The sequence below is a fragment of the Podarcis pityusensis genome (assembly GCF_964106645.2).
Source record: "Podarcis pityusensis genome assembly, chromosome: 9".
NCBI lineage: Eukaryota > Metazoa > Chordata > Lepidosauria > Squamata > Lacertidae > Podarcis > Podarcis pityusensis.
In genome coordinates, this window is record NC_138034.1 from 65,165,716 (window position 1) to 65,186,246 (window position 20,531).

The 20,531-nt window shown below is 44.4% G+C and overlaps 1 protein-coding gene across 2 annotated transcripts in view; it reads left to right on the forward strand.

The window, feature by feature from the left end:
- Nucleotides 1–18,575, forward strand: part of RASGEF1B (RasGEF domain family member 1B) — a 260,591-nt gene extending 242,016 nt beyond the window's left edge. For both annotated transcript variants that reach the window (XM_081020922.1, XM_081020923.1), the window contains 10 exons: nucleotides 3,423–3,635; nucleotides 3,763–3,837; nucleotides 4,983–5,078; nucleotides 6,455–6,557; nucleotides 7,664–7,743; nucleotides 9,958–10,053; nucleotides 12,614–12,709; nucleotides 14,029–14,152; nucleotides 15,197–15,269; nucleotides 16,878–18,575. In XM_081020922.1, the coding sequence (XP_080877048.1) occupies nucleotides 3,423–3,635; nucleotides 3,763–3,837; nucleotides 4,983–5,078; nucleotides 6,455–6,557; nucleotides 7,664–7,743; nucleotides 9,958–10,053; nucleotides 12,614–12,709; nucleotides 14,029–14,152; nucleotides 15,197–15,269; nucleotides 16,878–16,902 (981 nt within the window). In that variant the 3' untranslated portion in view covers nucleotides 16,903–18,575. The remainder of the gene's footprint in view (nucleotides 1–3,422; nucleotides 3,636–3,762; nucleotides 3,838–4,982; nucleotides 5,079–6,454; nucleotides 6,558–7,663; nucleotides 7,744–9,957; nucleotides 10,054–12,613; nucleotides 12,710–14,028; nucleotides 14,153–15,196; nucleotides 15,270–16,877) is intronic.
- Nucleotides 18,576–20,531: the final 1,956 nt, after the last annotated feature.

Consider the following 20,531-nt stretch of genomic DNA (forward strand, 5'->3'; position numbering starts at 1 on the left):
ACTAGGGCCAGGGCATTTTCAGCACTGGCCCCGACGTGGTGGAACACTCTGTCACAAGAGACCAGGGCCCTGCGAGATTTGACATCTTTCTGCAGGGCCTGCAAGACGGAGCTGTTCTGCTTGGCCTTTGGCTTAGAATCACTCTGACCCCGTATATGGGATTTGGTATATAAATTTTCCCTTGGCTTTTTTGTTGTCCCATGTAGGACCAGCATGGATAGCTGGCTTGGGTGAATATCTGATGTTTCCTCCTTTTATGGTCTTGATTTTTAAGCTGCATTTAAAGCCGTATTTTAATTAACTGTTTGTTTGTTTGTTTGTTTGTTTGTTGTTTTCCTATTACGTTTTATTGTAATTCATATTTGGTGTTAGCCGTCCTGAGCCTGGCCCTGTCCGGGGGGGGCAGGGTATAAATTAAAATTTATTTATCTATTTATTTATTTACTTGGACTGCATATTCCACTTTATCTATGACGCCCAATGTGGGACATTGCATTTTATGGAAGCTTGCAGTGCTTTAATTCTCCCTAAAGGACTTAGATCGGTTCTGGTTGTTGTTGTTTTTTAAAAAAGGAAGGAGACACTTTCAGAATGAAATGGACAACTCTGCTTCAGGCCTACGAAAGGCCCTTGCTGGCCTTGCTTAGTGGCCCAAGAGCCACCTTCACAAAGTGTCCCCACGCAACATGGGTCCCTTAGAAGGGGTTCCTCTGATAAAAAGGTTCCCAAAAGATTATGTGAGGGTAATAAATGTTCACGTAAAAATAATAACAACAAAGACTTTCTGAATCTCGATGAGTCTCTGTTTCCCCCACCCCCTTATGAAAAGGCGGGGTGGTTGAGAGAGAAAGCCAGCGTCACAGTACAGTTCTGGATGTCATAAATTATTAGTTATATTGGCTAGTAATTCTCTTGGAAGGGTAAATGCAGGAGGGAGTGACCTTGTTTCTTTTGCACTGCAATGCAGATCGCTACAAGAGTTGAGGGGTTTGTAGGAAGTCCTACGTAGGTTTGCCCATCCGCCCCAGGTGACTGAACGGACGCCTTCCGTTAGTGCTGTTTGCTGTACCCCCCCTCCCCAAATCTTAACTGCTTTCAACCGCATCCTGTATGACAATATTGCAACTCGTGCTGGGTTTAAAGCGAGCCTGTCCAGATCCTGCCCACTAAGGACTGGTGTCAGAAGCCGGTCAGAAATAAAATACCCAGCTGTGAGCTAATTCTTTACTCAGAGAAACCAAAGCAGTACAGGCCTAGTGATCCCTGCTACTCTGCCCAGTAGGTCTTGTCCCAGTGAGGCAGTTGCAAGCACTGAAGGTCCCTGCCTTCCCACCACACTTTAAGGCTCCTCCCCAGTTCCTGTCCCAGCAGCCCAAGGCTCCATCGTCTTGTGTCTTGTTGCTCTGCCCTCTTCATTCCTCTCTGGGTTGTAGGGGATTAGGGGGAGAAGAGCTGGTCACAGCAGAAGGCTGGTCCTCCTCCTCTCCAGCTCCTGATTCTGGACTGCTCTCTGTCATAGCCTCTTCCTGCTCACTAAAGCCTGTTGCCTCTCCAGCTTTGGACACCTCCTCTCCCCAGTCTGCTCCCTCTTCTCCCTCTGAGCATTGTCATCACACCACCAATCCCCTGGCTCTTAGCTTTCTTTCCCTGGGGGTTCCCACCAGTCCACTGCATCCAGCCAGTCTATGACAACGGGCGAGAGTTTGGTAAGGTGGCCTTTGTGCCTGAATGTAAAATCACATCCACCCACTTGGAGACAGAGAACTTGAGTTTATTTATATGTGTATTTAAACATATGGATTATATCTCTCAATCTCTCTCCCTCCCTCTCTCCACCCCCCCACTCACTCACCCCCCCGCCTTTGCATTGACCTTTATTAGCTGTCACATCAAATTGTGAGATAAGCGTGTACAGCTCACCCAACAGGCAATCGGTGATAAGGATATTCTTTTGTCTTTAGGCTGAGATATCTCCCCAGTGATCACTGAAAGCCATCTCTCATTACGGTCTCCCAAGCTGTCACACTCAGTGCCTTTCGGCAGCGGAATCTGAGTGGGCAGAGATTTTCCCATCCAAAATCCTGTTTATGCTGTAATAAATTTATAGGTCTTTAAATGTGCTGCTTTGTTAAAGTGTCGGTTACTCAGTTTGTATGGAATGTTAAGCCAAACCATGGTTTAGAGTGAACAGATCGCCATATGAGTTGAGATCACAGCGACTTTGCTTCTCGTCCGATCATGCTGCTGCTGTGAGCCAATCCATGGTTTAGTTTAGCATTGCATCCAAACCTGGACTCAGGGCTTATCTTCTCACACACAAACTAAGAACAGTAAGCTATAGAACAAGCCTTGGCTACAGATTGTGGTTTGTCTGGATCAAGAGTCCAGGTTAGAGTATAATACTAAGCTAAACCATGGCTTGGCTCAAAAACAGTCTGATTTTGGTTTGTTTGTTTGTTTTTTAAATGAAGTAGCCTGTACTAATATCTTATTAAAAGTGTCATGGTGCCAGCACAAAATGGCTTCCGTGGGCTTCCAGAAGAGAGGTGCTATACTGGTGAATACTGCCACCCACAAAAAAGCCATGGGGATAACAATGCCTTACAGGGCTGTGCTAATATGAATCACTTTGAATACTTGAGGATATTACCTCTGCATGAAGCATAACTCAATAACAGAGCCAGTGTGGGGTAGTGGTTAGAGTGTAAGACTAGGGCCCAGGAGACCAGAGTTCAAATCCTGACTCAGCCATGAAGCTCACTGGATTACCTTGGGCTAGTCACTGTATGTCACTCTAACTTGCCTCACAGGAATGCTGTGAGGCTTAAAAAGGCGGGGAGGTATTATAATTATAATATTGTTGTTATTAAAATGTGCATACCGTCCTTCATCCTTAGATCTCAGGGTGGTTCACAACATAAAATTATACAATGAAGGCACCAAGCAAACCTCCCTGGGGAGAGCATTCCACAAGTGGGGAGCCACCACAAAAAAGGCCCGTTCTCATCTTGCCACCTCCAGACCTCACGTGGAGGAGGCACACAATGTAAGGCCTCAGAGGATGGTTTCAAGGTCTGGGTAGGTTCATATGGAGAGAGGCTGTCCTTGAGGTATTGTGGGCCTGAGCTGTTTAAGGCTTTATTGGTCAAAACCAGCACTTTGAATTGGGCCCAGAAGCTAAAGTGCAGCCAGTGAGCTTGGGCCAGGATTGGTGTCATATACTGAAACCGCCTTGCCCCAGTAGCAGCCTGGCCATCGAATTCTGCACTAGCTGAAGTTTCCGAACCGTCTTCAGAGGCAGCCCTGCATGTAATGCATTGCAGTCATCTAACCCTGTAGGCCACCCTGTCTGTTCTTTGGAGGAACGGTGAGATATGAATGAAATTGATTGATGAATTAATTATTTTCTTTTCCTTTGGCAGATGTACCGGAAAAATGTGCAGCAAATCATCCAGAATCTCATTCGTAAGCTGGCCTCCCTTAGTCAGTACGAGGAGGTGCTTGCAAAAATCAACGCGAGCTCGACGGACCGGCTGACGGTCCTGAAGACCAAACCCCAGGCCATTCAGAGGGATATCATCACCGTCTGCAGCGACCCTTACATGCTAGCCCAGCAGCTGACTCACATAGAGCTAGTGAGTTGATGCTGTCCTGCTCTCCGCTGCCTCCTTATCTTGCCAGTGTTCTGTGTTCGCCTTTCTTTGACGGCTGTGTGTGAATTTTGCCACCGTTCCTGATTCCTCTCCTTTCCCTTTTCTGCAGGAAAGGCTCAACTACATCGGACCACAGGAGTTTGTCCAGGCATTTGTACAAAAGGACCCACTGGATAACGACAAGGTGAATGAGGGGGCTGTGTGGGTGCTAGGTTTCAGTCAGTCTACAGGACAAGTTCAGCTAGTTCAGTCAGTAGAGCATGAAGGTCTTAATGATTCCTGCATTGCGGGGTTGGACTAGAATCAGTGGTTCTCAACTTTGGGTCCCCTGACGTTTTTGGCCTACAACCCCCATGATCCCTAGCTCACAGGACCAGTGGTCAGGGATGATGGGAGTTGTAGGCCAAAAACACCTGGGGACCCAAGGTTGAGAAAGGCTGTGTTACGTACTGAAGTTCTCACCCTGGGCCAGCAGGGGGATACTGTAGATAGTTTTCACTCAGGTCCACATATGCAAATAAGGGATTGAAAGTGATGTGCAGTGATTGGATAGTTACAGGAAATGGTTACAGTTGCGTTGTACTGGAGCTCTATATAAGCAGGCTGGCTGAACCCTTCAGTTCAGTTCTGTTCTGGCCTGTGAATAAACAAGAGCTGTTTGAAGAATTGCTGTGTTGTCTGAAATGTTCACCCACAACTTAACAGGCTGGACTAGATCATTCTCTTGATCCCTTCCAACTGTATAATTCTGCGGTTATGCGTGATTCTGCCACTGATAATCTAGGGTTGCAAAACTGAGACCAGGACTATGTGGGTTCCATATAGGAGGAGCAGCAGGGGAAGAAATGAGAGGATGGGCAGGAACATGGCAGTGCAGAGACTGAAGAGGTTGCCTGCGGTTGCTTTTGGCTTCCTGGAGAGTCATGTCAGTCCATGATGCTGAACAGAAGTTAACTGGGAGGGTAAAACCGTCACCAGATTACAGCATCTGTGGACCTATTTTAACATCAACATCATACACGTGAAGCACTACGGTACCACTTTAAACAGTCATGGCTCCCCCCAAAGAATCCTGGGAGCTGTAGTTTCAGGGAGACCTTTATTCCCTTCACAGATGGCTACTATTCTGAGAGTGGTTTAACAACCCATCCCTCCTCCCAGGGAACTCTGGGAATTGTAGTTCTGGAAGGGGAATGCCACTTGGGTATTATATGTAAAACCTCATTTAAACCAAGGCGAGGTAAAGACGATAATAAAGCTGTAGAAGTTGAATTTCCCCCCGCTTGGAAACATGGCATGGGAAACAAACGGCTGCTCTTGTCTTCTCAGAGCTGCTATGGTGACCGGAAGAAGGCGCGGAACCTGGAAGCCTACGTAGAATGGTTCAACAGGCTCAGCTACTTAGTTGCCACAGAAATATGCATGGTAAGCAAATCAGATTACAGTTTGGGGGGTTGGGTGCCATACTTGTAACACCCTTCCACATCAAAAAAATCTCCCTGCAAGTAGTAAACTGAAAATGGGAGGTATGCTCAATATTCCTCTAGTTCAGGTTTCCTCAACCTCGGCCCTCCAGATGTTTTTGGCCTACAACTCCCATGATCCTTAGCTAGCAGGACCAGTGGTCAGGGATGATGGGAATTGTAGCCTCAAAACATCTGGAGGACTGAGGTTGAAGAAGCCTGCTCTAGTTTATGTTGGGAATGTGTTCAACTTGGTGTTTTGTTTTTAACATGGAGGAGAATTTAAAATATGATGCCCTGCCCTCTCTCTAGTGTGAAATAGTATATCCCTCCAACAATTTGGGTCTGCCAATGAGCCCCAATGATGCCAGGTAATGTCGCCAGGCCTGCAAATACATGTGTGTTAATCAGCTCTACATTTCAGTCCCTGTGCGAAATCCTTTTTTCGGATGATTTTAATTTGCTCACCCAAAGATAATAAAATGTGTGCGAACCTGAAGTACCTAGCTAAAGTTAGCAGAAGGGCCTCGATAGCCCTCCACTGAATGTGAGATGTGAGTCCCGTTGTGATTTTCTGTCAGTTCTGAAACAGCCACTAGAACATAGATCAAATATACCAAGCATGGAGCTGATGGAACAACCTAAAGTCCTCCTTCTGTTGCAAGTTCTTGTACTGTATCTGTTGAATAATGTTAAATTACAGTGCCATAGATGGTAGGGACAGTGATTTTTTTGGCAAAAAGATGAGGCGTTGGCACTCATGAAAGTGCCGTGGGTGCCAGCACAAAATGGCCGTCATGGGTAGAAAAAAAGAGGTTCTGGTACTCTCTACCAGTGAGTACTGTTACAAAAGAACCCTCTGGATATAGACATATGTACCTGCACTTCCCCCTTCATTTGTCCCTTCCTCTACAAGAAATAAATTAAATTAAATTAAATATATTATATTATATATATATAGTAGAAATATTATAAGGAATTAAGTACAGATAGGTTAATAGAGTATTAAAGGAAAAAATAAGGTTAGAATGAGTTAAGATAATTATAGGATAGGAAACAGAGGAAGATGGAAAGGAATTGCTGAAATAATTAACAGAAGTGGAAAACAAAAAGGGAGGTGTGAGGAGGTCGTGGAAATAAGTGAATGAAAGATGGGATAATGAAATTGTTTGATTTATTTTATTGTCTTTGTTTTGTTTTGTTAATTTGATGTGTTGTATTGTATTGTTTTTCTTTTTCTTTTTTTCTTCTTTTTTTTAGTGTTTTTGGAAAATATAATAAATATTATTTTTTAAAAAAAATTTAAATATATTCTCATTTGGGTTTGTTTTCTTTCAGCCTGTGAAGAAAAAGCACCGAGCGAGGATGATAGAGTACTTCATCGACGTGGCCCGGGAGTGCTTTAACATTGGCAACTTCAACTCATTAATGGCCATTATTTGTAAGTATAGATGGGAATCCTTCGTAGTCGCATGGTATTTTTAAATTGTTGCTTGTTAAAGGGTGCTTGGTTTGGAGAATGAGTTAGCTCACCTCAGTCTGATTCAGGCCAGATCTGGGCAAAGCCTTGTCCAGCTTGTGACATTGCAGATGTGGTTAGACTCCATCTCCCATCAGCCCCAGAGAGCATGGTCAAACTGAGCTGGCTTTCTTCCCAATCTCTAGTTGTAGCTTAGCCAGAAGCATCTGGGGGGCAATAGGTCAGGGAAAATTTATATTGTTGCTGCCAACAACTGTACCCTGTGTCTCCCCACTCCTGCCACACAACTGCTCTGTAATGTAATATCACTAACCGGATAGAACGGTCTTGCTTTGCAGAGTGAATAATAATAATTATACTTACCAGTTGTACTGCACAGAATCTTCAGTTAGGACCCATGCAATTCTTTTGATTGCAAATTGTTTTAACTGATTTTAATATTGTGCTTCTGTATTGCCACAATCCGCACTAGGATTAAGAAATACGATGATCGTTCAGATTGCTTCACATCCATTATCTAGCTGCAATCCTTACAACAACCCTGTAGTCATTGGTATTATCCCCAATTTGAGGAGGGAAGCACTGAGGCCGAGAGAGAATGGGGTGCCAAAGGTCACCATGGCAGAGGCAAGATTGGGAACAAACCCTTCCTGATGCTTAGTTTTGTCTTTTACGCTGTGTACAAACCCTGCATTTAAAGTATCTGACTTCTATCAAAAGCGAATCTGGGGAGCTGTAGTTTGTTACAGGAGCTGGAAATTGCAAACTACAGTTTCCAGGATTCTTTGGGGGGAAATAATGTGCTTTTAAATGTTTGGCGTACACATAGCCTTAGTCCCAACTCTCAGGACAGAGGACAGAAGGATGTGAGGCTGCTTTTGCTACCAGACCTGCAGCGCCAATACTTTCTAGTCACTTCTTCATAATGCTGTAAGGAGTCCAGAATGGCTATCTTTGCAAATATTCAATTCCCTGTCCCCTGCTTTTTAAATATATCTAGTCCAGAATAATCATGTGCTCTTTCGCTCTTATTTCTGCATCTTCCTTGTGGCCTTTTGAACTAAAAGCTGGGATGAACATGAGCCCTGTCTCCAGGCTAAAGAAAACCTGGTCAAAAGTCAAGACAGCCAAATTCGACATTCTTGAGGTAAATGTGGTTTGGTCACCTGAAATCTTGTTTATCCAGTTGTTTTTCAGCCAGTGGGACAGAGAGAAGTGGTTGTCATCATCTATGCAAAGATATTTACCGTATTTTTCGCTCTATTGGATGCACCGGACCACAGGACGCACCTAGTTTTTAGAGGGGGAAATCAAGGGAAAAAATATTATTCCCCCCCAGCCCCAAAGAGCAAGGGACAGGCTGCGCGCAGCCTGTCCGCTTCTCCCAGAGCTTCTCGGGGCTGCGGGGGAAGCCTGGGTTCCCCCCCCCCAGCCCCAAAGAGCAAAGAAGCCAAGACAGTGAGCGGGATCCATAGCCGCGCAACCTCTCCAGCCAGGAGCTAAACCTCTCCAGCGCAGCTAAAGAAGAAGACAAGGCAGCGAGCGCAATCCATCCCGCTCACTGCCTTGGCTTCCTCTTTAGCCTTGAGCAGCATCTTTAGCCATGCGCAACGGGATGGATCGTGCCCGCTGTCCACCGGGGCTGGACTAGGTGACTCCTGGGGTTCCCTTCCAACCCTGCAATTCTATGACCTCGGAAGGTGTTGGGGGTCTCCACCAATGGAGGCTTTTAAGCAGCAGTTGGGGGACCATCTGCCTGGCGTTCTTTAGCTGTGATTCCTACATTGTGAGGGGGCTGGGCTAGATGACCCTCGGGTGGCCCTCCCAACTCTATACAGTCCTACACTTCTGCGGCAGGAGATCCACAGCCACTTCACACAATGCCCACTCCCAATTTTCATTGGAGAGACATGTGGCTTCAGTGTCTAGGTAGGTACCCCCCTACCTGCCACTCTCCCCCCACCCCACTTAAGCCGAGGGAATTCCTGCCCAGAGAAGCTCCCAGGTGAGGCAAGGGTTAAGACCTACCTCTGGTAAATGGCTTTCCCTTTTCTCTTCTTCTTCTGTGCTATTTCCTTCTTTTGTGTTTTGTTTAATCTGTTTTTATTGTATACTAAAATAAAAGCTGCAAAGTTTCCTTTTTTATAATATCCCCCCCTCCAAACTAAAACGTTACTCTAGATAAAAACACTGATCCAGAGGAAAAGAAGGGGGTGGAAAAAGGACAAAAAAAGAAAAAGAGGTAGAGATAGAGAGATTTTTTAAAAGTTGGCTTCTTTAGCCTTGCACAGCCTCCCACGGCTGGAGAGGAAGCCCGGGCAGCGAGGGGATGGATCACGCTTGCTGCCCGGGCTTCCTCTTTAGCCTTGCGCAGCCTCCCCTCCCCCCCCCCCCGGCTGGAGAGATTGCACAAGGCTTTTCTAGAGGAGGGAGAAGGGGCTGACTGACTGCGTCAGTCCCTTCTCCCTCCTTGGGAAAAGCCTGCAAGAGCCGCACGAATCTTGTGTGTGGCTCTTGGGGGCTTTTCCTGCCTGCCTCCCCCCCCCTGCATTCGCTCCATAGGACGCACAGACTTTTCCCCTTAGTTTTTAAGACGGAAAAACTGCGTCCTATGGTCCGAAAAATACGGTACCTATTCTGTGCATTTTTTCTGTCCCTAATGCTAGTTCCATTAAAGATTGGAGAGGGTGGGTAATATCTTAAAATGTTATGACTACACACAGTGTAGCAACAAGAGAAGCTCCTAGCCCATTAGAAAAATCTATAGTAGTCTATGCTTTCCATATGCCATTTGATGGGCAACGCTTTATTTATTTATTTTGAACGTTTGTAATCTCTCCTTCACCTGAAGGTCCCAGGGCAGAGAACACAAACATAATAAAACAAAATAATATACTAAAAGGAACATTACACTGAAAATCTATTCCATGGGCGAATATGCAGAACATGGGTCCCAATTTGTTAAATTTCCTATTACTTCCAAATAGCTTATCTGACTCAAACGTCTGATTATCTAAGAATGGAGCTATACAGTGGCTTATCTCCATCCATCTCTGTCTCTCTTTCGAATTTTGGATGAGCCTTTGCTGGTTGTCTGCTTTATTAGTTTATTTCATAAAATTTACATATCGCTTGATTGTAAAAAGTAAGCAAACCTCAGAGCAGTTTACAGATGAAGAAAACAATGAAATTATTGGTAGCACCAGCAGCAAACGAAAAACTATCTAAAAACAGGCCAATTGCTGCTTTGTATTCGGTGCTCTTCCACTGAATTAAATGCTGGTCTTTTAAATAATTTCGTAGTGTCTGCTATGGCATGGAAATGTTGTGAACATTTCCATTCTTTTTTTTTTAAATCTAGCATCAAATGGACCCTTCCAGCAATTTTTACAATTACCGCACAGCTTTGCGAGGAGCAGCTCAGAGGTCTTTGACAGCACACAGCAACAGAGAGAAGGTATGATTTGCAAACATATTTGCGGTTGGCCAGGGATCAAATTTACTTATTAGGAGGTATGCACCAGGTAAGCCATCTGCCTGGAGCACAGCTTCCTACTAACTGGGAACTGTCTTGGGGGGTAAATGTGCATTTTTGGTCACTGATTGTCACTTTTCTCATAGAGAAATGTAACATCTGGCCTGTCCTAAAGGGTTCTGTGTGCTTTGCACTAAAAAATACTCTTGAATACTGTGCCAAGGTAATCACAGTTTCATGCCCAGGAAATCTCCCTTCTGCAACTTGTATAAATGATGCAAGCTAGGCCAATTTGTATACCGGTAGTTCTCTTACTTTGGATAATTTATTCCGGTTTGGCTAGTCATGAGGAGAAGCAAGGAGCTATGCAATATCGCTGTCCATCGCCATTAGGGATCTATTTTATCCATCCCTTGGCTCCTCATATTTTGCCATACGTTGCCCACACGCTTTCAAACATATACATGTGATTCTTAAGGCCTAGGAATTTGTCGTTGTCGTTTTAAAAAATGAAAGGTGAGGGCTAGTGGTGATGTCAGAGGCTCTACTGTTTTTAAGCTAGCAGAAAGGAAGGCTTTTTCATGGTGATGGGGAACCTTGCAGAATTTCATTGGACTCCAACTTCCATCATCCCCAGTCCATGTGGTTGTTGGTCTTGAATGATGGGAGTTGTAGTTCAGCAACTTCTTGAAGGCTACATGTTCCCCAGGCATGTGTTTTAATAATGCAAATGAATCAAGCTGGAACACTAATTATTTGGGCAAGCCTTCCACTTCCACCCTGATGGGGAAATGCGATGTTATTCCTGTCCATGTCTGTCTTTGCAGAGAATCAATTTCTTAGTGGGTTTTCTCTCTCGTTTCCATTGCCCCAGAAATGGAGCAAAGTTAGAAAAGAGTGAGAAGCAAACACTTTGCTCTTTCCGGATGAAAGGCAGAAAGATGAAAGCTTTGCAGGCTGCTCCTCGGCCAAAAGATATTCTCTGAAATCTCTATACTTTGAGGAAAGCAGTACATCCTGGAGTTCAGCTGAACCTTTTAAAAAAGGCAGCCTTTACCTGTATGATCAATTGTGGGTTGGGTTGTTTGTTTTGGTGGGAAAGGAATGCTAGCAGTAGAAACTACAGGAGGGGGTTGAAAAGATTATTATGGTCCAACACCCCATGAAATTGAGGTTGTGAAGTGGGAAAAGAGGAAGGTTCATATATCAGGTATTGAGACTCTTATGATAAGCTTGTAAGTTTGGAACTATACTGATATTGTGCATATGTGTCCCATGTGTTTGGATGCCAGATACAATGGGAAACCCAAAGGGAAACTGGCTCCCATTTAGCTCCCAAGCTAAGTTCAAGAAGTTGGTTCTGGTGTGCAAAATCCTATAACACTTGGGACCAGATTACCTGAAGGACACCCCTTATATACCAAATCAGTCGCTGTTAGGGCTGGACAATATTTCGATATATCATCCAAAACTGGTTTGAAGTCCATATCACGATATCGGTTTCATTATTTTTGACCTGACAACATATCGCGAATCATGATGTGTGCATGTGTGTGTTATGCAAAGATCACAGCCCATTCATTTACGTAGATCCACCCTTATTTCAGACATTGTGATATATTTGTATATCACGATGTTTAGCTGTTGATATATCACTGTGTTGAAAACCGGGTATTGCCCAGCCCTAGTCTCTGTGCTCTGGAGATGGTGGCCCCCTGCAGATACCATTTTATTAAGAGGTCCATTCCACACAACATAGGAATTGGGTCTTTATATTGTCACAGCACCAGTCCTTTGGAATCACTCCCCGCTTGAATATCAACTAGGCCTCATCTCTGTTGTCTTTTCGGTGCCAAGCGAAGACTTCTCTCTTTCATCAGGCCTTTTAAATTGAGGTTTCCCAGTGTGCGGCTGTATCGGGCTGGTTTTTAAGATGTTTGCTCACTTGTTGCTTGCTGCCCTGGGGTCCTTTGGGAAGAAGAGCCAGGGTATAAATTTAATAAATAAATGAGCAAATACGTCCAGAGTGAGGAACCTTCAGCTGAAGATTGGCCACAGTCCTGCTTAATTTCAGCTGGGCCTTAGGAATTTGTGGGGAGTGTAAAGAAAGATCCTTGAAGGCGTTTCGGAAGATGGCAATGCCATGGCAGTTCCTAGGCATTACCACTTTCAGTCTTGTTGTTCATAGTTTTCAGAATACACTTAACAACTCATAAGTTCATTAATACTTGTGTTCCGCCCCGATCCCTGGCCTTTGGTAGAAAAAGAGTGTGCGCCTTAGACAAACAGTGTCACTATTATGCTAGCTTCAGCGCTGCTGAAAGGGAGGGGAAGGCTACTAGACAGCGTCAACGGTGCTGAACTAGATAAATAAAAAGGTCAGACTTTGTATAAGGCACCTTAGAAATGCTCCTTTGCCTCCAGGCTACGTGCATTAGCCGTTTTCAAGTTTTTACTGGAACACCTTGACTTTGCCCATTGTTGTGCTGCCTCCCTTCTGGAAAGGATGCTAACTAAGCCCGTTGTTCCCCTTCTTCCTTAGATCGTCATCCCTTTCTTCAGCCTGCTTATCAAGGACATTTACTTCCTCAACGAGGGCTGCGCCAACCGCCTGCCCAACGGTCACGTCAATTTCGAAGTAAGTAGAGCATGCTCGGAATTTCTCGATGTGTCTGTGTGTGGTTTATTTTTTTAACTGACAAGCTTTGCTAATTAAACTGTGAGCAGAAAGCCTTGCCGGAGGGTTGGCTGCCCATCTCTTGATGCTAATTGTGAGCATGACTAGTCCTGGAGGTCTAGACTTAATCATTTGGTGTCTGCTGCCGGGTCCTGTTGGCAAAGACCCCACCCTTTGGGGGGGAGAATGTCTGCTCTGACTTTGTCTCTTTCACTTCTCCTGGTTGGCCATGCCCTTCCTCTAAAAACAGACAAGCATTCAGGTTCCCCCTCTCTCTCTTTACATCTGTTTTAGGACCACATCTGCCCTATACATTTCAAGCAGAATCATAGAATTGTAGAGTTGGAAGCATAGGTGTCAGCTTTTCCATTTTCTTGCGAGGAATCCTATTCGGAATAAGGGAATTTCCCTTTAAAAAAGGGAAACGTTGACAGTTATGGTTGGAAGGGACCCTGACAGTCATCTTGTTCAATCCCTCAATGTAGGAATCTTTTGCCCAATGTGGGGCTCAAACCCATGACCCTGAGATTAAAGGTCTCATTCTCTACCAACTGAGCTCTCCCATTTTAAACCGTCATGGCTTCCACCAAAGAATCCTAGGTACTGAAGTTTGTTAAGGGTGCTGAGAGTTGTTAGGAGACCCCCATTCCTTTCACAGATTATGAAGCCCACTTCCTGGGAGTTGTAGCTCTCTTAAGGGTGAAGAATCACTATCATATAAGGGTGAAGTGGCGTCATCAGTTCTTACTTCAGAAAAAGTGTACCTCTATCGTAAGGGACGCGGGTGGCGCTGTGGTCTAAACCACGGAGTCTAGGGCTTGCTGATCAGAAGGTCGGCGGTTCGAATCCCCGCGACGGGGTGAGCTCCCGTTGCTCGGTCCCTGCTCCTGCCAACCTAGCAGTTCGAAAGCACGTCAAAGTGCAAGTAGATAAATAGGTACCGCTCTGGCGGGAAGGTAAACAGCATTTCCGTGCGCTGCTCTGGTTCGCCAGAAGCGGCTTAATCTTGCTGGCCACATGACCCGGAAGCTGTATGCTGGCTCCCTCAGCCAGTAAAGCGAGATGAGCGCCGCAACCCCAGAGTCGGCCACGACTGGACCTAATGGTCAGGGGTCCCTTTACCTTTTTTACCTCTATCGCAGCTGTCAGAAATGCTAATTTGAAATTTTACACCATGCATCCCTCTCTTTTCTTGACTCAGACTTTGATTAGTTGTTGGGTTTGTTTTCTTTTTGTGGACATGTTTTTACTGACCTTCTCTGCCCTCTATTAAATTCCAGAAATTTTGGGAACTGGCTAAACAAGTGAGTGAGTTTATGACGTGGAAACAAGTTGAGTGCCCTTTTGAAAGAGACCGGAAAATCCTTCCATACCTGCTCACCGTCCCAGTCTTCAGCGAGGATGGTAAGAGATATGCAAACTCTGGTCATTGTGCAGTGCGCCTGCTGTCATCTATCAATTTATTTTTTGGGAAATGCAGAAGACCACCCTAGCTTTGTTGGAAGTAGCCCCTTGGGAGAAGGGCAGATTTGATACACCTGTGAGTCTCTGGGGAAGAGGGGTACAAAAAACCCACAGTACTACAAGTTAGTGATGAAAGGCTAGTACAGTGCTGATTGGCTAGTATCCATAGCATCATCAAAACAACCCCCGCTTCCAATCGCAAAGGGGAGTGGTTTGCTCTTATCAATGAATAAAGGTACATAATAGCTCAAGAAAGAAAGAAAGAAAGAAAGAAAGAAAGAAAGAAAGAAAGAAAGAAAGAAAGTCCACCTGAATCACAGGATAAAGAAGCAAGACAGTCCCTGCAACAGAAAAACATTTGATTCACAATTAAAACAATGCAAGTCTAGAAATAATGGTTGTTTAAATCCGGCGACTGTGCTTCAAATAATGGTTGTCGCCTGCCATGAATGTCCCAACTGAGATAGAAAGGTGGCATGTAATTAATTGCAATAATTCAAAAATCCATAGCCAAGTATTCTAACCACAAATAGTAAGAGGAGGACAATCATTACAGAAAATCAGGATGGATAGAATATTCTGCAAGCAGTTTTTTTAAATAAAAACATCATTATAAGAGGGTCCTTTACCATCCAGACCTTGTTACTGTACACTTGGAAGTGACAAGGCCCCTACCCCAAGCGCTGAGACGCTGATGAAATCCTCTGAGGCAAGGACTGGAAAATAGCTATTTTATTTGTTGCATTTGCGTCCAACTTCTTTGCCAGGGAGCTCAACACAATTCTCCCCCTCCTCATTTTAATCTCCACAATGACCCTGTGAGGCAGGTTAGGCTGAGAGTGAGCGACTTGCCCTGGAGGTCTTCCAGTGAGCTGAGTGGGGTTTCGAACCCTGGTCTCCCGGGTCCCAGTCCGACACACTACCCGTTACACTACGCTGGCTCGCATGCCTGTAATGACGACGTTCTGTTTCTTCTGACTGCAGCACTTTACTTGGCTTCCTACGAGAGCGAAGGCCCCGAGAACCACATTGAAAAAGACAGATGGAAGACTCTCAGGTCAGTGTCAAAGGGGATTGCCGTCAGATAAATCAGCAGACTGCAAAGTTGCTTGAGCGCTAAGACACTTTCGATACCAAGTGTTCCACTGCTGCATGCCTCAACAGATGGACGCAGTGTGAACTCGCTTCCAAAAAAAGTCATATTTAATTTCTGGGCTTTCCCAAAGTATTAGCACACAAGCTGTTTCTTCTTCCTGTTTTTTTGTTCCTTCCACCCATCCCCAATGTATTAGGAACCTCCTTTTTCATCTTTAAAAATGGAATGAATGCATTTTTTTAATTAATTTTTTTGCCCAGACAGATTTCCATTTTCCTTCCCTTTCTTGTTTGAAGGCTTTTGTCCAGTCAGTCATGCATGTTTCTAAATTCTCCTAAAATTGACTTCTTGTGCTGATTCAGGCCTGGTGCCCTTTTGTATGCTGCTAGGCTGCAACTCCCATCATTCCTTAACAATTGGACATGATGGGAGCTGGAGTCTAACAATAGCTAGAGCGTACCAGGTTAGGGAAGGGATGTGGGTGGCGCTGTGGGTTAAACCACAGAGCCTAGGACTTGCCGATCAGAAGGTCGGCGGTTCGAATCCCCGCGACGGGGTGAGCTCCCATTGCTTGGTCCCTGCTCCTGCCAACCTAGCAGTCTGAAAGCACGTCAGAGTGCAAGTAGATAAATAGGTACTGCTCTGGCGGGAAGGTAAACGGCGTTTCCGTGCGCTGCTCTGGTTCGCCAGAAGCGGCTTAGTCATGCCGGCCACATGACCCGGAAGCTGTACGCCGGCTCTCTCCGCCAATAAAGCGAGATGAGCGCTGCAACCCCAGAGTCGGCCACGACTGGACCTAATGGTCAGGGGTCCCTTTACCTTTACTTTACCTACCAGGTTAGGGAAGGCTGCACTGGTTAAAGTCCCTTATTGTCCCTCCTTTGCCAGTTAAGGAACTGTGGCATGCAAAGATGAAACCATATGCCAGTGGCAGTTGGGGAATGAAACTTGCTAGTGCAATACCTTTTTGCCTGAGAAAGTTGCACAACGTTTTGGTGCGACCTTAGGGCAGGGCCATTGACAGGCGTAGCCTGGGAAGAGAGGGGGTGGCTATAGGAAACTCCCAAGGGCCAAACAGAGATTTGGAGGGCCACTTGTGCCCTAACCCAGACCTGAGGTTCCCCACTGCCTGCTCTGTACTTTTGAAAGATGATGCTTAGCACCTTTGAGGTTGCTGCCAATCTACTGTGCTCCCGAGAGCCACAAGCCCTAAAATACACCCAGACCCATTTGGTGGACAGTTCAGAGAGAGACCAACAAATGCAACATCTGAGATAATCTGTGGAGCGGTTTCCCAGTGTCGTAATCAATGGGGAGCTGTCTTAATATCCTCAGTTTGTTGTCCTTCCTGCTCATGGGGTGGTCTTCGCTGTCAGCTCCTCAGATGCCATATTGCCCCTTGTAGAAAGGAGGAGAACTGGAACAAAACTTGAATTAATTGGCTGTGTCTGCCATTGGTTTGGGCTTCATTTGTCATTGGTTTTGGCGCCACCTGCTGTTGGCCTCCCACCTGTCCTACCAGCCACCTCTGTTCCTAATGAGTGTCCTCTCTACTCCTCTGTCTTTTAGGTCAACGCTTCTTGGAAGGGTTTAATCCATGACTGGCTTCCTGCTGCTGCTGCTGCTGCTGCTGCTGCTGCTGTGCTGACGTGGATTATTTTTTTAATTGAAGGCCATTATTGATGTCACTTATTTATTTTCCCCTTCCTCCCCCTCCCTCCCTCTTTAAATCAAGTGACATTTTAAGTTATAAGAGCTGTGCAGCTAGTTAAGACATGTCAGGACTTTATTAAACTTAAGGAACAACCGCAAGTTAACTCGAGAACAAGCAGACCGGCTTCTCAAACCTGATGGATCATCAGATTAAGTGACTGGTTTGTTTTGGGTGATTGATCAAAAGACAGCGATGAGGAAAACCGTTTGAAGATCTGACGCTTCTTTGAATCATTTCAAAACACCTGGATGGGATTCCATCACCACCTTTAAAAAAAAAAGCTTTCGCCTCGCTGCTCCTTTGTATTAACAACTTGCTGCTACTTGTGGGCTGGAGTCTCCAACAAACTTTCATTCCAACTGCCGGCATCTCGTTTTTCGACTGCGTCATGTTTTGAGCGGTGAATGGAAAGGAAAACTGTCTCGGGCTGATATTTTGCTCAGCGAATCTAAGAACTTTGGTTTCCTCCTTGGGGAGAAGAAGAAACATTCACGGCAAAGTGACACGGGCTGCTTAAGATTTGCGTTTATTTATCGTGGGGAAGGGATTAATTATTATTCCTTTGGGGTCGTTGGGGTTTTTCGTTTGTTTTGTTTCTTCCTTGAGTTTGCTGCTGGCTGGCAAACTATTGTTGTGGTATTATTTAAAAACGAGAAGTGATTAAACTCAGTGCTGTGATAGGAAAAGCAGAGACACTAGAAGGAAACGTAGGAAATGTAGTTAGACTCTGTAGAAAAGAAACCCTCTCCCCAATTTATATTTACACTGTCTTTTTATTTGTTTCTGAAGGGCACGTTTACACAGTAAACATAATCTGGTATGAATCTGATTTAGCTTCCTGGCTTTATCCAGAAAACCTCGGGAACTGTAGCTATCTGAAAGTAGTCAGGGTAGAGACCTCCAGCTCAGGATTTGAGGAATGACTCTAGATGTTATTGGACTACAACTCCTGCTCTACTTTGTTCATAAAACTATTTCCTCCCATAGTTTCCATTTAAACCAATTTGAAACGGTCTTAAATTTCTAATGTAGACATCACCAAATGGTCTGCATCTCCTTCCCACCCCAGGTTATTGGTTGAACAATTTGACTTATTATTTCCTCTTCAAAAATTGCAGCTCAGACCGCGGGTAGATCAATGCCTTTATTGAGGGTTTTTGAGAAAAACGGAAGTAATGGTTGAAGTAATGTGCGACCCAGTAAAGCTAACTGGAATTGTGTGATGTCTTAAAGACAAGGGAAGGATAATCTTCTGCTAAAGTAGAAGTGTGGGTTGAAAACAACCGACTGTCTTTTGCTTCATGAGTTTATGAGCAATGTTTTGACTGTGAAAGAGGGCCTCTTGTTATACATTCTGTAGTAACCGGAATGCTTAGCCACTGTATTTTGCCCTCTAGGAAATTATGTCAAATGAAGCATAACCCTCCATTATTAGGCAGCCTAATGTTCAAGGTGGGGGTCCTTCATTTGCCAGAATTGTATTCTAAGCACAGGGATTTGTATGTAATTAGTGCCGCCGTTCAAAATTGAAAATAAATATATCTATATCTACACTTGCATTGCCCTGCATACTTGTAGATTTGGAAAAGGAGTTCAAGGCTCGGCTCTTCTTTTTTAATTACTTCTGCAAAAAATAGACACCCTATTGAAAAAGAATGGTGGCTTCTGCTCCTTGAGAGATGTGCAACATCCAACTGTTAAGAATTTACACTACTACTACCCTGTGATCACAGCTTGTATTGACAGAGTTTGTATGTGTGTCTTGGTTGACGAAAGGGTGTAGACTCCCATGGGCTGTTCCTAGTTTCTCTGAGCCATACTCGACTCATTTCTATACATGATATTTATTTACATATAATCACATTACGTAACGTCATACCCTCTTATTTTATTTCTTTGGCTCAACTGAGCCTAACGACTTCCCTTCCTCCCGTCTGATGGTTTACATTACTTTACATTACTCAACCTGAATAGGTAGCAATTTCATCTTACAAATCTTCAAATAACCCTGCTAATGATGTTAATTGCTTACACTTGTCTTTCAGGTATAATATAATATAATATAATATAATATAATATAATATAATATAATATAATATAATATAATATAAATTTGTACCAGTCCTTTTGGAATGCTTGGTCTCGCTGGTTCTGGGTTCTTTCCATCAGTTTTGCCAGTTCTGCAATACTCAACTCATTCCTACTCCCTGAAATCAAGGGATCTAAGTTATCCATGTCTATTGATTTCAGTAGGTCTACTCTAAGTATAAATAGTATTGGATTCAACCCTCTTGCAGGTGGAATCATGAGGGGAGAATAACATCTGAAGAGATGAACACTTCTTACTAGTCACCATTCCCCACTCTATAAGCTGAAGGGTGTGGCTCTCTAGCACAAAAAAGGAAGAAAAAAATAGTTGTTGTTTTTAGGACTGCAGCTTTTAAATTTCAATGGAAATTTTAAAAGCAGAAGACTGAAGTTTATCTTCAGTCTTAGTACTGTGGGCCCATTAATTTATCTCTGATCGTAGCACTGTGGTGCTCAGCACTAATACATGAGGTAAGACTTCTCTCTGATCTTAGCACTTCATGCTTACGTCGGAGATAGCAGATCTCTGCACCTGACATCTTGCAACATCGGGTGATCAACGAGTGGGCATGTTTTGCTCAAAATGGCCTTGTAGGCCAAACCCAGAGGCCTGTCAGGCCTAATCATGCCCATGGACAAGAGGTTCCCCATGATAATGGCAGCCACCTCACATGGTATAATGGCCCTCTGTAGAAACTGGATAATTCATAATTCAACCGCGTCACAGATTTTCACCAATATGGCCACCTCTTCCTTTGTGTGTGAAATACTTCATTCAGCTCTACATTTCTATGTGCTCAGGCTAGCCCTGTTTGTACTCCAAGCTACAGGTGTTAGGCCTGGTCACCATAAATGGTGGAACCTAGTGGCCTCTAGAAGTTGCTGGATTAAAATTCCCCAAATCTCTGACCTTTGACCATTTTGGCTGGGACTTCCAGGAATCAAACAGTAGGTGGAGAAGTATGGCAACAGAGACACCTGTCAAATATAGATGGAAGCAGATGAATGTTTATATCCCTCATTTCCTCAAGGTAGTTCTCCTTGACACTTACGTTTTTCTTCTCGCCCACGACAACCTTTTGTGGTGGGTTCAACCCAGAGACAGTAACTAGCCCAAGGTTACCCAGTGAGTTTCAGGACTGAGTGGAGATTTGAGCCTGGCCTCAAAGCATTATCCCACAGTGTGTCTTGAACCTTGAGACGTCATCGCCCCTCAATTTATTTCAGTATTTTCATCTCGCTTTTTGAAGCAAACAACTTGCGATGCAACCAAACCAATATAAATACATTTCAAAGGAATATCCTGAATCGTCCTCAGAAAACATTTTAAATATGAAATAAGTGTGGACTGCATAGATGATGGAGTCTGTGGTTATTTATCTCTTCGTTGTTTCTTTCTTAGTTTGGTTTCCATCCCGCCT